At 41.8% G+C, this 22,284-nt stretch overlaps 2 protein-coding genes across 3 annotated transcripts in view; one reads left to right on the top strand and one right to left on the bottom strand.

The window, feature by feature from the left end:
• RSPH14 (radial spoke head 14 homolog) overlaps positions 1-1,176 on the bottom strand; it is a 140,448-nt gene extending 139,272 nt beyond the window's left edge. Inside the window, exon 1 of the mRNA XM_072145562.1 lies at positions 1,079-1,176. The gene's annotated coding sequence lies outside the window, so the exon portion shown is untranslated. The remainder of the gene's footprint in view (positions 1-1,078) is intronic.
• On the top strand, positions 955-22,043 carry RAB36 (RAB36, member RAS oncogene family). Of its 2 annotated transcripts, none has more exons than XM_072145582.1 (10): positions 955-1,400; positions 3,544-3,635; positions 11,242-11,307; positions 12,621-12,722; positions 13,138-13,202; positions 13,496-13,547; positions 13,631-13,712; positions 18,147-18,237; positions 19,401-19,487; positions 21,273-22,043. In XM_072145582.1, exons 1-10 carry the CDS (start codon positions 1,341-1,343, stop codon positions 21,335-21,337), a joined length of 762 nt encoding a protein of 253 aa, XP_072001683.1. In that variant the 5' UTR covers positions 955-1,340; the 3' UTR covers positions 21,338-22,043. The 2 variants fall into 2 exon arrangements, with proteins under 2 accessions (XP_072001683.1, XP_072001675.1); XM_072145574.1 differs by having other exon boundaries at positions 958-1,400; positions 19,368-19,487; positions 21,273-22,041.
• The last annotated feature ends 241 nt before the right edge of the window (positions 22,044-22,284 follow it).

Raw genomic sequence — 22,284 nt, 5'->3', positions numbered from 1 at the left:
GCTGTAGAGGATGGCGGTATAGTACCGGTATACAGCTGTAGAGGATGGTGGTATAGTACCAGTACACAGCTGTAGATGATGGCGGTATAGTACCGGTGCACAGCTGTAGATGATGATAGGTGGGGATAGGTAAGGACAGGTAGGGATAGGTAGGGACAGGTAGGAATAGGTAAGGATAGGTAGGGACAGGTAGGGATAGGTAGGGACAGGTAGGGATAGGTAGGGACAGGTAGGAATAGGTAAGGACAGGTAGTGATAGGTAGGGACAGGTAGAGATAGGTAGGGACAGGTAGTGATAGGTAGGGATAGGTAGGGACAGGTAGGGATAGGTAGGGATAGGTAGGGACAGGTAGGGATAGGTAGGGACAGGTAGGAATAGGTAAGGACAGGTAGTGATAGGTAGGGATAGGTAGGGACAGGTAGGGATAGGTAGGGACAGGTAGGAATAGGTAAGGACAGGTAGTGATAGGTAGGGATAGGTAGGTACAGGTAGGGATAGGTAGGGACAGGTAGGAATAGGTAAGGACAGGTAGTGATAGGTAGGGATAGGTAGGTACAGGTAGGGATAGGTAGGGACAGGTAGGAATAGGTAAGGACAGGTAGTGATAGGTAGGGACAGGTAGGGATAGGTAAGGATAGGTAGGGACAGGTAGGGATAGGTAGGGACAGGTAGGAATAGGTAAGGACAGGTAGTGATAGGTAGGGACAGGTAGGGATAGGTAGGGACAGGTAGTGATAGGTAGGGATAGGTAGGGATAGGTAGGGACAGGTAGGAATAGGTAAGGACAGGTAGTGATAGGTAGGGATAGGTAGGGACAGGTAGTGATAGGTAGGGACAGGTAGGGATAGGATATCACAGGACTCACCCGTCACCTGAGCTCAGTGCCTGCCTGTCCGCAGCATAACACACAGCGCAGCGTACCACGGTTACCAAGCAACCAGCCTGCGCGCGTGGCGTGCGTGTTGTAGAATAGCAGTTTACGTCAGCGCTGTGCATTCATCCCCGGACGTGTACGCAAGTTGTGTAATGTCCGCTAGTAGATGTGTGGCTCCTGTGAGCGCAGTGCCCAGTACCCACCTGCCTTTACAGGTCTGCCTACCGCATACAGTACTCCGTACAGTGTGTACAGGGACTGATAGAGACCAGCAGCAGAAAGTCTCTGCTAGTCCCGCCCAATAACCTATGGCTCCTCCCCCACGCGATGTGTTCCCCTGTAGCCACCCCCACAGCTTGCCAGCCGTTGTCTTGGTAACGGTACAGCGGCCCTTGGCTTGGACACTGCCCCAGTGACACCGGTACCAACTCCAGAACTACAGACCCCGGGAGAGAGGAGCCAGGCATGCAGGGCCAGCAACTATCTCCGGTCTCCAGGGACAGGCTCATCTGCCAGATGCCCAAGGTAAGTGCATCCCCTCCTGTACACCAGCTATAGTATCTGCTCGGTGTCTGTATATACGGACTATTATCCTCATCCTCCTATATCCAGTATGTGGTGTATGTAGTAGATCTATATATACTTTTACCCTCATCCTCCTATATCCAGTATGTGGTGTATGTAGTAGATCTATATATACTATTACCCTCATCCTCCTATATCCAGTATGTGGTGTATGTAGTATATTTATATATACTATTACCCTGATCCTCCTATATCCAGTATGTAGTAGAGCTGTATATACTGACTATTACCCTCATCCTCCTATATCCAGTATGAGGTGTATGTAGTATATTTATATATACTATTACCCTGATCCTCCTATATCCAGTATGAGGTGTATGTAATAGAGCTGTATATACTATTACCCTGATCCTCCTATATCCAGTATGAGGTGTATGTAATAGAGCTGTATATACTGACTTTTACCCTCATCCTCCTATATCCAGTATGAGGTGTATGTAGTAGAGCTGTATATACTGACTATTACCATGATCCTCCTATATCCAGTATGAGGTGTATGTGGTAGAGCTGTATACTGACTACTACCCCGGTCCTCCTATATCCAGTATGAGTTGTATCTAGTAGAGCTGTATATACTGACTACTACCCTCACCCTCCTATATCCAGTATGAGGTGTATGCAGTAGATCTGTATATACTGACTACTACCCTCATCCTCCTATACCCAGTATGAGGTGTATGTAGTAGATCTGTATATACTGACTACTACTCTCATCCTCCTATATCCAGTATGAGTTGTATCTAGTAGAGCTGTATATACTGACTACTACCCTCACCCTCCTATATCCAGTATGAGGTGTATGCAGTAGATCTGTATATACTGACTACTACCCTCATCCTCCTATACCCAGTATGAGGTGTATGTAGTAGATCTGTATATACTGACTACTACTCTCATCCTCCTATATCCAGTATGAGGTGTATGTAGAAGAGCTGTGCAGGTAAAGTGTTGAAAACACTACACCAAAATTTAGAGACAAATAAAAAAGACATGTCTGTCAAATAAATTAGGTTTTTGTAGCATCAACACTGTTAAAATCAGGCACAAAGTAAAAAAAAAACCTAGGATAGCCCGAAATAAAGCACAAAAAAATTCCCTCTATAGTATTGCATTATATTGCTAAGGTCCTGCTACACAGTTAGGTCCCTTGCACAGGAACGCACAATTTACGGACAGACATCAGTCCCCATTGACGCCTAAGGCGCCCGGTCATGGTGCAGTGAGCACACGTTGTCTCACCGCACCATAATCTCGCACTAAAAATATAGGCCATGTAGTATATTTTTCCGTCTTACAGCGCCGGTCGCTCACTTCTCTATGGAGCGAGGGAGGGGTGAACAGCGATGGATGAAATGTTTATTCGCAAGGAGCCTTACATTGACCGTTGTATGACACCCAATGGATAGTCATTTTTTCTTCATAGACTTTTCTATGGTACTTTAAAAATGCCAATGGTAAGTCACAAATAAAAAGTACACTTGTAAAAACACCATTAGCACATATTAGAATATAGAAGTACTACTGCTCTGAAAGAATAGAAGGTTCTATTGTGTTGGGCTTCTGTTGGTGTTCCAGCTATTTTACTAGATAGAAAAGTGTCAGCAATAGAGGCTCCTAATGGCTCCAATGTACATGTGAACATAGCCTTAGGGTGATGCCACACATGGCATTTTTAGTCCGCTTTTAAGCATGCGTTTTCAGTCCGTTTTTAAGCATGTGTTTGCAGTCTGTTTAAAAACGCATGTGTTTTTAAAACACATCCATTTTTGTCCTTTTTTCCCAATTATCTTAATAGATGGTAAACGGTCAAAACAGATGCGTATTTAAACGAACTGACAACGCATGCTTAAAAACGGACCAAAAATGCATGTGTGTGGCATCACCCTTTCTCAAGCATCAGGTCTTTTTAAATGGTTTGTGATTCTTCTGCAAATCATACATGTATTGTGAATGCAGCAGCCTGACTATTCCATTAATATAATAAAGCCTGCACTATGTAGCTACTGTAGTTTTCAATACAGCTGAGGAAATATAAATTCTACCATATTTGTCACTCTTTTTCTAACTTTTATTTTGCTTTCAGTGTTACACAGCGGAATCTTGCCTCCAGTATAAAACCCATTTTGATGCCCAAGTGAAAAGTGCCTGCCAGCAACGCCATGCTGGGAACTTTGGGTGAGTCCCTGTGTAAGGTTGCGTTCACACATGACATTTGCACTGCATGTTGTAGCACAATTACGATAGCTGAGGAGAGGAGATTTGCCTAATTCCATTACTGTTAACATTTGCATTTAGAAAACACAGGGCTAATGCCATTTTAACGCATATTAACATTATGTTAACACTAGTGTTTTTTTTAACACAGTGTTAACATATTGTTATTAATTGTTATTTATTGTTTTTTAAAAACGCATGTTATTTTTAAAAACGCATCTCTTTTTGTCCGGTTTTCCCAATTATCCCCGCGCACAAGGACGTTATAGTATGTCCCTGCGGGTAGATACTTTCCACACCGGGACGTTCTATAACGTCCCGCTTCTGGCACCGGCTCATGAACTGAGTCGGCACCAGAAGCAGCAGCTGTCAGCTGTCTATTACAGCTGACACCGCGCTGTAACACCCGCAATCGGAGACGGCTCCGATCGCGAGTGTTAACCCCTTATGTGGGCCTGTTACTGGGGGATCCGATCCTTTTCTGGGCAGCCCCAACATCTGCCAAGTGTCCCAGGGCTGCCCGATGTCCTGACCAGTCAGAACCCTTCCGGGTCTGACTGTAAACTGTCTGCGCATGCACCTGCATGCTCAGACAGTTTACACTGCTCTACAATGAATAAGTATTGTAGAGCAGTGTAATGAACTTAAACCAGCGATCAGAGCATTGCTGGTGCAAGTTCAAGTCTGTATAAGTAACAAAAGTAAAAAACGCTTAAGTGTAAACATAAGAATAAATAAAAAATAAATACATAAAAATATAAGCCCCTAAAATATCACTTTCCCATAAAGACACTTAATAAAGTATAAAAACACACAAATACACAAAAGCCCCCACATATTTGGTATTGCCGCCCAGGACGGTAAACGGCAAAAAAAAACTGCAAAAAATGTTCAGAAAAATATCTCTAAAATAAGACCACTAAAAAGAACAACTCTTCTCGCAAAAAATAACCCCTTAACCAGATTCGTCAGACGAAAAATAAAAAAGTTCTGCATGTGAAAAGATGGTGATGCTAAAATGAACAAAATTTTCCCCAAATTAGGTTTTATTCAGTAAAATTTAATTAATACACAAAACCCCCACATATTTGGTATCGCTGTGTCCTTGACAATCTGCATAATTAAATAGAATCATTATTGGACCAGCTAAGGGAACCCAGTAAAAAACAACCTAAAAAAACTCTCCGAAAAAAAGATAATTTTTAATTAATTCCCTTTAAAAAATACTCTAAAATAAGACCCCTAAAAAGGGCAAAATATAAGCCCTTTAACCAGATTTGTCAGACGAAAAATAAAAAAGTTCTTCATATGAAAAGATGGTGATGCTAAAATTAACATTTTCGCCAAATTACTTTTTATTCAATAACATTTGGAAAAAATTTCAAAAATCTATATAAATGAGGTATTTTCGTAATCGTGGTGACCCATAGAATACAAATAATATACTATTTTTATGGTATGGTAAACATCCAAAAAAAAATCTTCCAATAAATTAGATGCCCCAAAATTATGTAACAGAAAAGTTAATCTCATGTGGCAAAAGAAATAAGCCCCAATAGGTCCACTTTAAAAAAAGAAATTACAGGCGGTCCCCTACTTAAGGACACCCGACTCACAGACAACCCATAGTTACAGACAGACCCCTCTGACCTCTGGTGAAGCTCTCTGAATGCTTTGCTATAGTCCCAGATTGCAATGATCAGCTGTAAGGTGTCTGTAATGAAGCTTTACTGATAACCCTTGGTCCCATTACAGCAAAAAATGTTTAAACTCCAATTGTCAATGGGGCCAAATTTTTTTTTGTCTGGATCTACAATTATAAAATATACAGTTTCGACTTACATACAAATTCAACTTAAGAACAAACCTCCGGACCCTATCTTGTATGTAACCCGGGGACTGCCTGTATTCCTGCTTATTTAAAAAAAAAAATAATACATTATTTGTGCAAAGGGACACTTCTCTTTTTTTGTAGCTCTATTTGGGCCCAGATTCTAAATCCTGATATATCACCTAGAGAATGGCACACTCCAACCCTTTCTGGATAATTATTGCGGATATCTTGGTCGGCAAATATGGACTTTGAGCAAAGAACATATTTGTGACTATTCTATAGGAACAGAAATAGTGTGAGTGACTTCCCCCTGCCTCCTGTAAAGCTGTGCCATACAGATTAATATTAACCATTCATATACGGGGATAAAAAAAAGTACGGCAACAAGACTTTATGGACTTTAGTCCATTCATATCTTCCTTTGCTTTACTAAAATATTCCAAGGTTCTATAAACTAATGCTGAACACTGTATACTGTCCGACTAAGGGGGCATGGCGTGTGGAATAGGAGCATGGTCTCCTATAAAGGGGGCACGGCTGGGTGGAAGATAGCCTGTGCGCCAAAAATCTGTAGACCTTGGGCCACATTGTGGCACACAGGTTAGAGCACTTCTATAAAGGCGTAAGTAGAAAACGTTAAACTGACAGAATTTAAAGACCAACCTAAAAAAATGCACTAGGAAAATGCACCAGCTCGTCTCACCCGGACCACCCCTCCCAGACCATAGGCCACCTGTGACTGCCAGGCTTCATTCCGTAGTCACCGGCTCCTCGGACCGCCCTCTTATGAATACGCCGGACCGCTGTTGGTCTGGTATTTTGAGGCTATTGCCCTGCAAAACTATATTGTCTGACTTTGCACTGGCGGAGCCACCACCACATTGTTACATCTCTCTAAATGTTTTAACAATACATTAACATTGTGTTAAATAGGATCTGTCAATTTTGGACCCTAAACCAATGCAGGTTTAGTGTCCCAAATCGACCTGTATATTGGTTTTGGGTGGCTTGAATGAAAAAAAAAAGTCTGAAGAGGCAAATTGGACTCACATCTTCAGATCCTGTGTGCGGTGCTTCCTCTTGCATTTCGGCAAGCAAAGCCTAGATAGTACCCCGGTCTCACTGTGTATGCGCTTGCGTGCACTATGCTGGTTTCATTATATCCAACGCGCGGGCTCCGGGAACTGCAGACGAGGGAAGTATAAGGGTGATGCCACATGTGACCTTTTGAACGTGTTTTTGGCCCGTTTTTAAGCAGTCCGTCAAAAGCATGGGTTAAAAACCGCATGCCTTTTTGAAAAACGCATGCATTTTTTAAAAAAACTCATCAGTTTTTGACAGGTTTGACCAATTATCTTAATTCAAACTGGTCAAAAACGCATGGTCAAAAACTCATTGGACTGCTTAAAAACGGGCCAAAAAAGCGTTCAAAATGCCAGTTGTGGTATCACCCTAAACCATTTTTTTATGTGATTGTGTTAGGACTGATTTTAGACACTAAACCACTGGTTTATAAGGACCAGTGGGTGGTATAGTGTCCCAAACATAACATAATAATAATAATTCTGTATTTATATAGCACCTACAGATTATGCGGCGCTGCACAGAGCTTTCCAAATCGGTCCCTGTCCCCAATGGGGCTCACATTCTAATCAATCTACCAGTATGTTTTTTTGGAGTGTGGGAGGAAACCGGAGGACCAGGAGGAAACCTACACAAACACAGAGAGAACATACAAACTCTTGGCAGATATTGACCTGGGTGGGACTTGAACCCAGGATCTCAGCGCTGCAAGACAGTAGTGCTACCCGCACTTAAAATAAACGCACCAGGAGACACTTTAGTAAGCAGCTCCTAGTGCTTGGTCCTATCTTTTTCCCGTGTATCAGTATGCAGCACCATATAGCTCAGTGCGGCCATTGCCGTCTAAGCTTGGGTCGGTACATACGTCCCCCATACGGTATTGTGAATGTAGCCTAAGACTGTCGGTTCCTACTTTAGACCTAGATTTAGTTGGTCTAAACTGTGTGCCAGAATTTTTGGTGCACAGACGATTTCATGCAGGCTAATCCCCTTTCTCGTGAGACCACGCTCATTTCATGCCCCCTTAGTGTTGGATAAGACCGTGCCAAAAAAGTCTAAATGTCTTAATTGATGTGGCACAGGCATGTTTAGTATGTTTAGTATTTTGGCGCAAATCCTGACAAAATTTGTCAGGTATGGTCACGCTTATCAATGCATATGAGCACTTAAAGGGGTTGGCCATTTAATAAACCTCTTCTATTAAACATGTTGCTGAATGTATGTGTAACAGTGTATTTGCCTTCTTTGAAAGCTGCAGCATTTCCCTGTTCTGCCCTGCTGCCCTATGCATACACACACAGCTCCCCTCTCTGTCTCTGCTGCAGGTCATCCATGTGAAGTCACTCTCTGTCTCACTCAAAGTCGTCCACACTAATAGAGGCTGGCAGAGGGAAGGGGAGGGAGCAGGATGAATCATAACTCTGCTGCTCCAGCTCCTCCTATTCATCGGTGCTCAAAGATTTAAAGAAACAAGCACAAGGGTCTTAAAAAAGTATAAAAGTAGGTAGCAGGACTGCTTACTCCTTGAATGTTTATCAAGTTATTATCTACAAGGCCGTAGAGGCAAATGGGCAATTTATGTAGATGAATGGCCAGCCCCTTTAAAGAGAACCCGTCATGCAAAATAACCCCCCTAAACTAAATATATTTTCATAAACTGCCATTAGAGAGCATTGCCTCTATCCCTTCATTGTCCCTCTACATGCCTGTAAACCTAAGCAATGAGGTCCTAAAGCTGTATGCAAATGACCTGTGAAATGTCCAATGAAGCATTAGCATATTCAAGCTGTCCACTCTATTCATGAGTGGGAGGCACAGCCACACCCCCAGTGCTTGACTGACAGCCTGTATAATGATGTGAGGCTGTATAATGATGTGCTTCCTGGTACTGGCACCCCCTGCAGCCTGTGTGTGCATGTGTGTGTGTGTGTGTATAGGAGAGATACAGCAGCTCCAGGCAGCCATGTCAGATTCATGTGTAGCTGATGTCTGTGTCTCTCACCTGTATATTAGGAGGATGCAGCATTTACTATACATTACACACAGACATGAGCAGGGGGAGGAGAGGGGAGGGGGAACAGAGGTGACATCACTGCCTCTGACCATGTGACCAGCCTCATTTATATGATAAAGAATAGATGATTTTACAATGAATAATGTATGAAATAACTAGATAAAGGCTGGGATGGGATCCTTGTGAGCTGCTCCAACAGGTAGAGGTGACAGGACAAGTGACACAGACCTGATGACAGGTGTCCTTTAAAGATCTAGAATAATGCAGTGAAGTCTTCCTCAGCCTTTCTTTTTTTTATCAACTCTTTATTTATTTTTGTTTTATCTTTAACAATCACAAACAAAAACATCTGCCCAGACATGGGCTATAGACATGTGTAATAAAAGATACAATAGATAATAGATGTTATAAGCCGTATAACTATGTAAAAGTAAAAGGAAAAACTAAACAACAATCCTGTCATATTAGCTATACACTTTAAGAAGTCTGAGCGGATGCTCGGAGCAGTCGGCCTAAGAGCCTTGACTATTAGTCATGCAGTGGGAGTCCCATGGGGACCAAACAGATTCAAATCGATCCAGTTTGTTGTTCAATTGGGCAGTCAGTTGTTCCATCGACCTCATATCCTTAATTTTGGGCGTACAAATCTGTACAAGAGGGTGGGGCCCTTCTCTTCCAAAATAGGGAAATCAAACATTTGGCTGCCGTTAGGACATGAAGGAGCAGCCTGGCTTTTGGGCCCCTGATGTTTGTAGGGGGTAAGTATAGTAGATATACTATCGGATCCAAGGGGACGCTGGTTCCCAGGATCTCCTGCAGGAGATTTTCAATCATATTCCAGTAATTTACTATCACCGGACATGACCAGAAGATATGGTACACCGAGCCAACCTCCCCGTTACATCGCCAGCAAGTGTTTGGAATATTTGGGTTAAGTCTGTGCAACAGCTCGGGGGTGTGGTACCAGAGCATAAGGAGTTTTACCTGGTTCTCCTTGTAGGGGGAGTTTATGGAGGCCTTTTTAGCGTTTGACCAGATAATCTGCCATTGTTCCAAAGAAAATTTCCTATTCAGACATGTCTCCCATTTAGCCATGTACGTATGTGTAGGCTGGGTGATATGAGATAATATACAGGCAGTCCCCGGGTTACATACAAGATAGGGTCTGGAGGTTTGTTCTTAAGTTGAATTTGTATGTAAGTCGAAACTGTATATTTTATAATGGAAGTTCTAGACAATTTTTTTTCTTTTGCCCCAGTGACAATTGGAGTTTCAAAATTTTTGGTGTAATTGGACCAAGAATTATCAATAAAGCTTCATTACAGACATCTTACAGCTGATCATTGCAGTCTGGGACTATAGTAAAGCATCCAGAGAGCTTTACCAGAGGTCACATGGGGCAGAGGGGTCCGTCTGTAACTATGGGTTGTCTGTAAGTCGGGTGTCCTTAAGTAGGGGACCGCCTGTATAGTGTTTGATTTGTCCATACTGAAAGAAGCCCCCTGCAAGAGCCGGGAACCTCTCTACTAGGGTAGCAAATGGAAGGATCAGTCTGGTATGGGCATCCGTGTAGTCCTTAACCTGGAATAACTTAGCCTCTATCCAAGGTTTAAATCCTCCTGAATTCACGCTGGGAGGAGAGGGAGGTGTGGGGTAAAAAGTACTGGAGTGAGTGGAGACCTAAGGGTGGCCAATTGGAAGGGCATTCTGCATTTAAACCAAATGTCTCTAGTAAATTGCATAGGGCCCAAGAGGGTGGATGGTGGTGTATCATGCGGGGGGCCACAGATCAAGGTTGCTGGATGATACGGCGCCAGCTGTCCACCTGTTGTAGGAAGCTATGTGACGGAGGTGGGCGGAGAAATAGTATAATTTTAGGTCAGGCAGGGCTAGGCCTCCGTTAGTGGATCCAGCGATCTTTGGGATCCTATGTCTCCGCCCATTCCAGACATAGTCCAGGCATCTGGCCTGCAATCCCGCCAACCATGCCATAGGCACCCTAACCGGCAGTGTTTCAAATAGATACAACAATTTGGGTAAAAGGGCACCATAACTAGGGGTGAGGTGGATCCCTAAATATTATAGGGAAGAGGATTTCCATGCGTAAGGGAATGTAGCCTGTAGGGCCTGAAGCTGCCTTGGGGGGATCTAACGTCGCATGTAAGTTTGGCAGGGTGGTTAAGGGGTTGGCAAGAATGTGCAGGACATCAACCGTGAATTAAGAAATTTTTAATTGAGTGTTGTGGACCCTAATACCTCTAATATCTGGATTAGCCCTAATGTACGCTGCCATTTTTGATGGGAAAAAAGGATGAATGTGCGTGGGGGAGTCGAACTGACGCTGTGGGGGTAGAGTACAGCTGCCATAAGTAAGGGACCTGTAAATCCGAACCGTTGCAGGGTGGTGGACATGAAGGTCCAGTCTAGTCTATCAAACGCTTTTTCAGCGTCTCGGCTGAGAAAAAGCACCTCTGTTCCTTGGTGTCGGATAACCTCCAGAAGGTCTGCGGCCCTTCGTGTGTTATCTCCCGCCTGGCGATATCTAGTAAATCCAACTTGGTCCAGGTGTGGGAGCCTTCCTCAGCCTTTTTAAGAGACCAATGCAAACTTTTTCTAACAACATTTATTTTGCACAGATTGAAGATGTCAAAAGTTGTTATGGTGGGAGACCTGTACGTGGGGAAAACCAGTCTGATCAACAGGTAATTTTTTGAAAATATTTATTATATTATTGCAAATTTTTAAGAATTCACAGTAGGATGAACAGAATGTGGATTTATCCTACATTACCAAAAAACGCAGGCTGCACATGGTAAATCAATACATTTTGACATGCTTGACGAAGACAAGCTACCAAGAAGTTAAAAAATGTTTGATAAATTATCACTTGAATTATTGTCTTGAAATCTTCACCAGTTCACCACTGAATGTAGCCCAGCCATAGTCAGTAATCTGTTAGGATGGATCCAATCTAGTCATCAGTTAGGCAGCCCGCCCTTCTAATTTTTAGCCCCAATGCAGCAGAAATAAAATGTACCTCACCTCCTCCCCATCTTCATGTGGATGATACAGGAGCGAATGCTGTCACTGTGTTCCTGTGTCTTAAAGAGGCCACGTGACAGAATTGTGTATGTATACCCCTCTATTGGCATCTATTGCATTTGTTTCCTATAGAGCAGTGATGGCTAACCTATGGCACTGGTGCCAGAGGTGGCACTCAGAGCCCTTTCTCTGGGCACCCAGGCCATCACCAGAGAGTACTCTAGGTATCTTCCTGTAGTCCCAGACAGCCCAGGACTTGCTGTGCACAGAGCTATTTTAAAGTGACAGCTCTACCAGGGACTATTTTCTGCTTTATTAGTGTCCTCAGGGTGCTGCTATCAATGAAAACTGTGACAAAGAAGGGAGTATAAATCACAAATTAAATTTCTGTGTTGGCACTTTGCGATAAATAAGCTGTGCCTTTGTTGTAGTTTGGGCACTCAGTCTCTAAAAGGTTTGCCATCACTGCTATAGAGGCACATTCAACTGGATACATACTGAAAACGGCTCATCATTGGAGCTCCAGACAGGGCCCAGTGCTGGTGCTCCAAGAGCGTCAATGATAATCTGGCCTTGCTGTCTCTCCCCGAGATAGTTAGCTGACCTGCCCCTAACATGCTGGTGAGGGCCCCACAAGCCCACCCCCTAATCCGGCCCTGGTGATGACTAATCATATGATGACCAAAAATAGTGCTCAACGGAAACCGCTTTCCTCTAATGCGGTCCTCTGGGTTTCCAAAATGGCACCTGTCAGTGTATCAGACTAAATAGCACAATTTGATGAGTAGGTTTTGCCGTAATCTGTGACAGAGGCATCTAGCAAACTCTTTTGTACAGAGGTAAAACAGATCCATGTTACAAAAATGTATGCAGGTTGAAAGAAAGATTATAAGTTTATAAAAAAACATAAAATTAAATTGTAACCAAATGATTATCATTTAAGAACTTATTGACTTATTCTTATTTGCTTTAGATTTTGCAAGAATGCGTTTGATCGCGATTATAAGGCAACCATCGGGGTTGATTTTGAGATTGAAAGGTTTGAGATCTTGGGCATACCTTATAATCTACAGATGTAAGTAAACTGATACATACATCTATGTTTTGTGTTTTCTGCCAAACTTTGCATTGCACATTTCTGCATATTAAGTGAATCTCCATTTTAAGGTCAATTCTATGTTTATGGCAGTCTGGACCCCGCTTCATACCACCGGCATAGAACTTTACATTAGTTAATTGATAATTTAATTCATACTCTTGGTCAAGTTCACGGCATCACTTATGGTATCTGCTACTTTTTCCATTATAGAAAAAAATAACAGACAACTAACAAAAATGTTTTGCTGCTGTGTTTTTTTTTTTAATTTATAAACCCTTTAGTGTTAAAATGAAATCATTTATATGATAACATGTTAGTAATCATGGGTTTATGTTAGGTTGAATATATTATTAGTCAAATTGATTGTTTGTTTTCTTTCTTCTGCACAAAGATGGGACACGGCAGGTCAAGAGAAATTCAAGTGCATTGCATCTGCATATTATCGGGGTGCACAAGGTGACTGCAATAGACTAGCATTGGAATCACTGATCTATGTGGAATTAAAGTATTTATGTCTCATGTCGCTGTTGAGCCTAAAACAGGGCTGTAGGGGGAGCTGTTGAGTACTGATGATCAAACTAAGATTTTTTGGAATAAAAGTAAGAATTTCTTTCAAGTGATGTGATCCTACCCTTGTCTCACACTATTGAGAAGAATTGGACTGGTTGCAGTTGTGGCATCTGTTGTGGTATAGGGCTAGCCTTAGAGGCTTACTCATCAGTGCTATGTTTTTGTTTCTTTTGCCTCAGTTATTATTACTGCCTTTGATCTCAGTGACATCCAGACACTGGAGCACACAAAGTAAGTATCAGCAAATGCAGCGTGAGGGGGCTGTGTTCACATTAAAGCTTATCTCTTGTCACGGCTGTCACCTGTTGTTCCAGGCACTGGCTTCAAGATGCTCTAAAGGAGAATGAACCTGATACCTGCTCTGTCTTTCTTGTAGGAACCAAAAAAGATACATTGGTAAGTAAAGAGTCTTATTTTACATTACATGTTAAATTTGTACATAGTGAGGGAGATGTATTAAAGTGTAATTTTTTAGACCAGTGTAGAGTAGAACGAGACAGGTCTCTGCTGAACTCCACATATGACACATGAATACATCTCCCTCACTAACCACATTAATCCCTGTGTCTAATGCTCGATGATGATGAATCTGGCGCAGTATAAGACTGGCGAGTTGTACTTCGCACCTCCTATTAGCTGGTCTAGTTTGCTGGACCACAATATAAAATTTTCTAGGGAAACAGGCTATTTTATAGCACGCCCGCGCTTTTTTTTCAGAGGACATGTAAAAACAGCCTAAAAATGGTTTCAAATAAAATGTGACCCAAAGCACTTTAAGTATAAACTACTCCAGTTTCCTGATGTAAACAGATTGATACATCTCCCCCCAGTATCTTCCATAAGGTGCCAGGTCGCTATCCTGCGTTTCCCCTTTTTTCATCTGCCAAAACCTCCATCGCAGTCCCTCTAATCTCCTGGGCCACACTGTGTTGAGCAGGATGCATTATTGACACATCTTCCCCTTTTGCCATATTTTAACCTTTGTCTCTTGCTTTGTTGACATAGTAAAGTGAAGTGCAGGACAAAGTCGTATTCAGTCAGGTGTTTCTGTCTCACGTCTTCAAAAAACGCATCAGTTTTTAGTCAGTGTTGTGTCGATATAATATTTTATCTACATCTGCACAGGAGTACATACTGTGGAACTAGGATTTTTGCAGCTTTGTTATTTCGCAGACATGATAAAACAACGGATGGTTAGCTAACTTTAGGCTGCATTCACACACATGTACGGGGGACGTATATACGGCTGACGTATATACGCCGATATACGTCCCCCATACACTTCTAAGGGCTCATGGCATCGTAAGGGACCGGTACGGTGCAGCATGCGTGCGTCACCGCACCGCTCCGTAGCCCAGGAAAAGATAGGACATATCCTATCTTTTCCCGTATTACGGCGCCGTGGACCCTATGTTCCTATGGAGAGGGGCGGGGGTGAGCAGAACTCACCTCCTCTCCCGTGCGCTGCCGTGTGCCCGCCGTGCGGGCAACGGCAGTGTGCATGTAGCCTTAGATGGAAAAAATACAAGTTCCTCAGCAGCATCTGAAAAAAAACCATACTGCATACTTATTATTATTATTTTTATTAATCTTTTTGCCGACCTATTGGGAGGAATGTATGAAGCCACGTTGGGCAGACTTCTAGCGTAAAAACCGCCTTTTGACACATTTATACTTTTAGACCATTTTTTCCCCTTGTTAGACAAAGGGGGAAGGTGTTAACCTTCAGAAAAGGGTGCAATCTCTGGTAAATGGTTGTCCCCGGGTGTAAAATAGCTAGTGCACCAAAAAAGGAAAACAGTGGGTGCAGCGCAGTGTGGTGCCCAATTTAACCTAGTTCAATGCAGTTGTAAATTAGAATCCAACAGTAATACACTGCGCCGGTATTCATCATCACAATGATGACTCTGCCGCAGCACAAGCAAGTGTTATCAAGGTCTGGCAGAGCTGGGGACACATTAATAAATTCCTTTTACTGACTTAGTTTTTTTCTCACTGATGTATGTGATGGGAACATAGTTTACATCAAACAAGCAAATATATCTTTGTGATCTGTAAAATTGACATTCTATGCAGATGGTTTTGAAGATAAAAACCCTGGAAATTCCGTACAGTATATCTGTATAGCATCTTAAAGAATGTATAATATATTTTCAATGTAGCTTGTGTTGCAGTCTTTGTTTGTACACTAGCTATGTTATCAGTGACAGCATACAGCGCTATTCACAGGGGACCGAGAGAGGAATTACTGCAGGGCCCAGCCCCCATCACCAGACAGGGACTTATGGTCAGATGTACCTTCAAGTAACATGATGCGGGTATTGGAATAAATTATATGTAAATGGTGAGCTTGTATATTTAATCTTTAGGATCACATTTCTTACTTGCATCTTCCTCTTTGGATGTAAACTACATATAGAGATGCGAGGAGGCAGTTTGTCTTTAATTATTAATCTGTATGGGATTTGTGGTACGCCTGTTGTCTGGGGCCATTGTTTTGCTTAGCAGCTTCTTTCCTGAAGTATGAAGACAAATGTATAGGACATTTATCCAATGATTTGACCAGCTCTTCATCTATAGCACCTGAAGATGAAGATACATACAGTGTCAATATGTCCATATCACCCTCGTGGTTCCAAAATAAAAGGCACTAAAAATTCCCAGAATAGGGCACATAGCAATAAGCTTTATATAGAGAGCATATAGCTGATATTCTGACCTTACAATAAAAACTTCCAGCATTAATGGCTGTGCCATGTCTATAACTGTTATGAAATCATAACTTATTGGGGTTCGAAACATTAAAGGGGTAATCTGGGAATATGAACTTCTGATACAAAAACCCAGAGACTCACATTTATTAAAAGTGAGGCAGTAAGGCACTACGTGGAGTTTGCCTCAAACATTTTGTTCCTGTGGATTACGCCCAATTCATGAAGCCTGAGTTTTTTCTGGTGAACTCAATTTTATGCACGGACTTCCCACATGAATGTGGCAGAAGCAAACGCCCCTCTAGGTTCACAATATTATGTCACTGCGTGATAGGAACGTAATCATGAGGGGGCAGGACTAGGAGGCGGTGACTGTGGCATCAAACCTGGCAGTCACCGCCAGACTATGGAGTGGGAAGGGTGGTCCAGGGAAGAAGCAGCGCCTCGGACCGCCCCCTCATGAATACGCCGGACCGCTTTGAGCGTGGTCCAGCGTTCCTGCTGCACTTTGCGGCAGTGTCTGCTAGCTTTATTGGAGGGTTCTGATAAAGCTAGCAGTTTATCACTGCTAAAAATGGGCTAGCGCTAGGAGTTGCTAACTGCTAACTAGCCAGCTGCTCCTAGTGCCTTTTCTAGAGGTGACAGGTCCCCTTTAAATAGTTTGATTTTATGATTCAAAATTTTTATGGGCTTTTTAAAGTAGGCAGAGTTATCTCTTAGATATCTATCACTGGATACAATTCCCATACTCTGTAACACTACTCCATCTAACGCTACTAACGCTACTCCATCTCATGCACTGGTCCCAGTGATGATGTAACAGACTGTCCTGCTCTGTTACTAAATTAATGATGTGTAACTGCCATCACTGTACATGGCATCACTGAGAGTACATCTCACCGCAACAATATCATCTAATTACATATTATCTTATATTTTAATGACCCATTTAAATATGAGTTATGCTCATTCCTGGAATACCCCTTTAAAGGGCAGATTTACTGGCGCACAACCAAACATCATACATGTAATTTGCAACCTAAGCCAAAATGTAGGAGAATCAAGCTATTAATGAAGAAATCATGCTAAAGATTAATAAATATGATCCAATGTCTTTCATATCTTCCTTTACTATGAATTCCAATACAATATGGGAGCTAATACAGAATGGAGTTTCGAGTAAAATATAAAATGGAATGTGATACAACTACCGTAATTCTTTACAGCCACACACCTCTTGCACTTCATGTGCCAAGGAGTCAAATCTATGCCAGCTGGAATAGATCTGAACTATAATTTACACCACTTACTGGCAGAATTATCATAAAATTGCCCGGCTTCCCACTCCAGTTAAAGAAATAAACATGCAGCTTGCTTGATAGATCGTATCTCTATGGCTGGCTTAACATTGCATGGTCTCTCCAGAAAAATGTAAATATGCATGCTTCAATTATTATAACAGCTGTATAAGCTTCATTTAGACTGTGAGAACTACCCAGAGTCTGTGGGGGTTATTTATCATTAGGTAGGCTCCTTGTCATAATTCTATGGGGGGTTATTTGCTGCTGCCGTTGTTTTGTGATTACGGTATTTAAAATACAAAAATCCCAGACAATGCTGAAAGATGTATTAAAGGCCTCATTAAAGGAGTTTACCCACAAATCATAATTATGCCCTCTCCACAGGAGTGGACCTAACTTGCTGATCAGTGGGGGTCTCAGTGATCTCCGTCAGCTCCATAGATATGAATGGAGCAGAACGTTTAAGTATGGCCATTACTCTTTTGGAGAGACGAGCGGTCCAACTGAGGTAATTGGGACCCAATTGGACCCCTCGTTTTCGTGATCTGTGGGGGTCTCATCACTGACACCCCCATTGATCAAAGTTAGGCCCTCTCCCGTGGATAGGGCCTAACTTTGATTTGTGGTAAAATCCCTTTAATAAATCTGTAGGGCACCAGAGCTCCAAAGGGACTCATAAAACTCACACAAGGAGCCTGATGATAAATAACCCCCTATGAGTACCTTTGGCGCTCCACTGCCCAAAAAACCCTTTGCAGTATATCTTGCATGTAAATGCATATTATGAGAGTTTCTCACTGTTGCACTTTACCTTACAGTCTGAAGCAGAGTGTGAACGGACAGAGCGAGATGCTTTGAAATTTGCTGTGGAGATGAAAGCTGAATACTGGTCTGTCTCTGCGAAAACAGGTAGTGTAGCTTGGCAAAGTACTATATTGGGTTACTCTTCCAGTGATGTGGAGGTGGCAGCTCAATAGTTTAGGAAGTCCCCGGGTTAAATACAAGATAGGTTCTGTAGGTTTTGTTCTTAAGTTGAATTTGTATGTAAGTCGGAACTGTATATTTTATAATTGTAGATCCAGACAAAAAAAAATTTTGGCCCCAGTGACAATAGTATTTTAAAATGTTGGGTTGTCATAAGAACCAGGATTAGCAATCTTAATTGTAGACATCTTTACAGAAGATCTTTGTAGCCTAGGACTAAAGTACAGTAAATTACCAACATCCAGAGGGGGGTTTGTAACTAGGGGTCGTCTGTAAGTCAGGTGTTCTTAAGAAGGGGACAATAGGTTATAGAGGATGCTGTGAGCAAGCTACTAAACTCATACATTTTTATTAATATGTGTACAGGCAGTCCCTGGGTTACGTACAAGATAGGGTCCGGAGGTTTGTTCTTAAGTTGAATTTGTATGTAAGTCGAAACTGTATATTTTATAATTGTATATCCAAATTTTGGCCCCAGTGACAATTGGAGTGTAAACATTTTTTGCTGTAATGGGACCAAGGATTATCAGTAAAGTTTCATTACAGCTGATTATTGCAGTCTGGGACTATAGTAAAGCATTCAGAAAGCTTCACCAGTGGCCAGAGAGGTCTGTCTGTAACTATGGGTTGTCTGTAAGTTGGGTGTCCTTAAGTAAGGGACCGTCTGTACTAAGAAACTTGTGTTATTTTTTTTATATTTTGCTGGGATGTTCACTCACAAAAAACAATGCACCAAGAAGTAGTTGATAGAATGGAAATAAAATTTATATTTCTAAATGTAAGTGGTTACAATATTATAATGAAAGGATGTTTAATGGGAAGCACTGTAAGTTTGAGCAGGGAGAAATGTTTACTCCTTCTTGTGTAATAAGACTACACATGTCACATCTACATATCCACCTTAAACATAACTTCATGCCAAGCTTAGCAGAAATCTAACATTTGTAGCTGCAGTTATTTTGTCAAAAAGTGCATAATGCTTGGATTTATGGTTAAATTCTTTTTTATTAATGTAATTCATTATAAAGTTTTTAGTTTAGTTTCTTTTTGCCCAGGTGAAAATGTCAAGGATTTCTTTTTCCGGGTAGCATCTCTTGCCTTTGAACAGTCCATGAAAAAGGAGCTGGAAAAGAACGGACATAGTGCGACTCAGATTGGAGCTGGAAATCTGATACGTATGTATTTTGAATACTTTGGAATAGTGAATGTGTAGCCTGTCATGGAAGCTTGGCTATTAGTAAGCAATTGGGCGGTTCTATCAAAAGTGTCACCAGGTTTTACCATATAAATACCTTAAGGACACGGCCTAAAATGGCATTTAGGACCTTCAGGACACTTTTTTTTAGTTTTTCCCTGCTCAAATTCTCAAAGACATTACATTTTTATTTTTTATCCGACATGGGCATATGAAGGCTTGTTTTTTGTGGTAAGATTTCTATTTTCCACTGGGTTAATTTTTATGGTTAAAAACAGCATAATTATTCAGATTTATTCAAAATTAAACTGTTTACTGCAGCAAAACAGTAGAAAACAGTTCAACATAGAGTATAATAAACATGTTTGTCACAGGTGCTCTTGCGACCCATGTCGCAGCCTCACTCACCTTCCCTCGATCCAGTGGCGGTCCCCGTGCTCCGGCGCGCGCTTCACCGCCTCCTAGGGCACGTGCGCACCAGCTCTGTAAAATTTAAAGGGCCAGCGCTCCGATGATTGGCGTTTGCTGGCCGCTTGACCTTATAAATAGTCGGCCTCTTCCTGTGTCCCCTGCGGATCTTCGTGCCTCAGAGAAAACTTTCAGTTGTAGTTCCTGTGTTTATAGTGATTTCCCGTTGTGACTTTGATTCCTGTTCCTGACTTTGATTCTCAACCGCCTGTCCAGACCTTCTGCCTTGTATAATTGTGCATATATACTCACTACCATCTTTTTTCTTCTTCTAGCTATTATATATTATAATGGAGCATGATGTCAAGATCAGACTACATAGAGTTTTTTATTTTATAACAGACAGACACAAAACATCCGAGTTTTTCAGTACAAAAAAAAATCTGAGTTTTTCATGGAAAAAAAAATCTTGACTTTTACTTGAGTCTATAAAAAAATAAACTCTGTACTCACCTTTCCAATCCTCTTCTTGATTGCTGTGGGCGTCCTGCTACAGGTCCTTGCGCGCTGGCCGTGCATCCCCTCAGAAGTTGCCTCACATGATCAGAGTCGGGGACGTAGCGAAAGCTTTATCATAGAAGCACAAAGATCCGACAGAGGACACAGAAAGGGGCTGGGAATTTATCAGGGAAGCGGCAGGCCAGCGCCAATTATTGGCACGCTGACCCTTTAAACATTTGTGAGCCTGCGCGTGCGCACCCTAGGAGACAGGGACGCTCGCGCCAGACTGCGGGAGCCGTGGAGACCACCGCTGGAGCCAGGAGAGTTCTCGTGCAGGCATATCCTGGTTCGCAGGGGCAAAAATACTGATGCCACAATGATGTTATCTTTTTGTGGTCTGTATTATCGGATCAGTTGCTATTTAACAAAATAATAATGCCTGTCAAGGGATTGGGACACTTCAGTGACATCATTTGTCAGACTTGGTGATCTGCAAAAACATACGAAATACAAATGACACAACATTTTGCGGACATGTAGCTCACAATGAATTACACACTGGGGACATACGGATCACAAAAGCAGAGCACAGATCAGTTGTTTGCGGCCAAAGAACAGCACATGCTCATGTGCAGGTAGCCCGTTATATAAGCAAATGTCATCTACATGCAAAATCTAGACTGGAAAATGTCTACAATTGCAGCGTTTACATTGAGGTTATCCTTTGGATTTTCCTGCGGCGTTATCTTCAGCCAGAGCTGCAGCCAGAATCGTGTGCTGTATATATGGATTTACATATTTATGTCAATATCCCTCAATGAGACTGTATCATAAGTGAATGTGTTTTCTGTTCCAGAACTTGAAGGGAATCCCTCTGAGACTAAAGAAAATGATGTCCAGCACAATATGAACTGCTGCTAACCATGTATATTACCCTCACGTATGATCTGCTATCACTGTCACCACTTCCCCAGTTTACTGCTAATTTTTGACTGTGCATCTGCTAGTCTAAAACTTTGTGTTAAAAGGAGACTGACATCAATGATCCTTGATATTCGGAAATCCATAATGGTCACTGGGACTTTACAGCCATTCATATCCTCCATCTGTATTATACTCTAAGTGCCACATCTAATAGCCTTGTGTTTCTGACCCTGGATGGTATATTTATCATGATTTCTACAAAAGATAATGAAGCATAATGTTGCCTTCCATTTATCTGAAGATGACTGAGGCTTAACTGATGTGGTATAATGAGGCATCACATTCTTTGTCATTATTTGTGTACCTATGAATCATGAAAATGTAAACCTTCAGGACTTTTTTTTTTCAGTCCGCCCCTGCGTTTTGTGTGTTTTGCTCACTGCCATCTGCTTCTTCCATTTACAACAGCAAATAGCGGGATATCAATGCACCATTGTCACTGTTGAACTTTGCTGGTGCTTTGGCATACGTGCCCGCTGCTTTGTCACATTGTGCTCCACAGTCTAACCATGGCTCGGGGCTAGTGACAATCATCTGTATATAATAAAGTAAATTCCTCTTAATCATTGTTATCATAATTGATACATTTATACATTTTTATTCTGTAATTTTGGATATTTTACATGAATTTTATTATAAGAAGATTAAAAAAGATATGAAAAAACAAAACTGTGTATTTGACTTATATTAAATTAGGACTATACTTTGCCAAACTTTCATGAAACCCAAAGTAGCTGGAGTAGATTTTAGTGTTTAGAGAAGAAAGCGCCTATGATACAACAGGATTGTTCATTTGTACCTCTTATTTATTGGGGGGGGACCTAATGTCAGTGGACCATAGAATAAGATCTTATTCAATATCCCCCACATATACAAGACATTCA

The sequence above is a fragment of the Engystomops pustulosus genome, chromosome 1 (assembly GCF_040894005.1).
Source record: "Engystomops pustulosus chromosome 1, aEngPut4.maternal, whole genome shotgun sequence".
NCBI lineage: Eukaryota > Metazoa > Chordata > Amphibia > Anura > Leptodactylidae > Engystomops > Engystomops pustulosus.
Note: the sequence above shows the minus strand (reverse complement) of the source record. Positions and strands in the feature narration are given on the sequence as shown.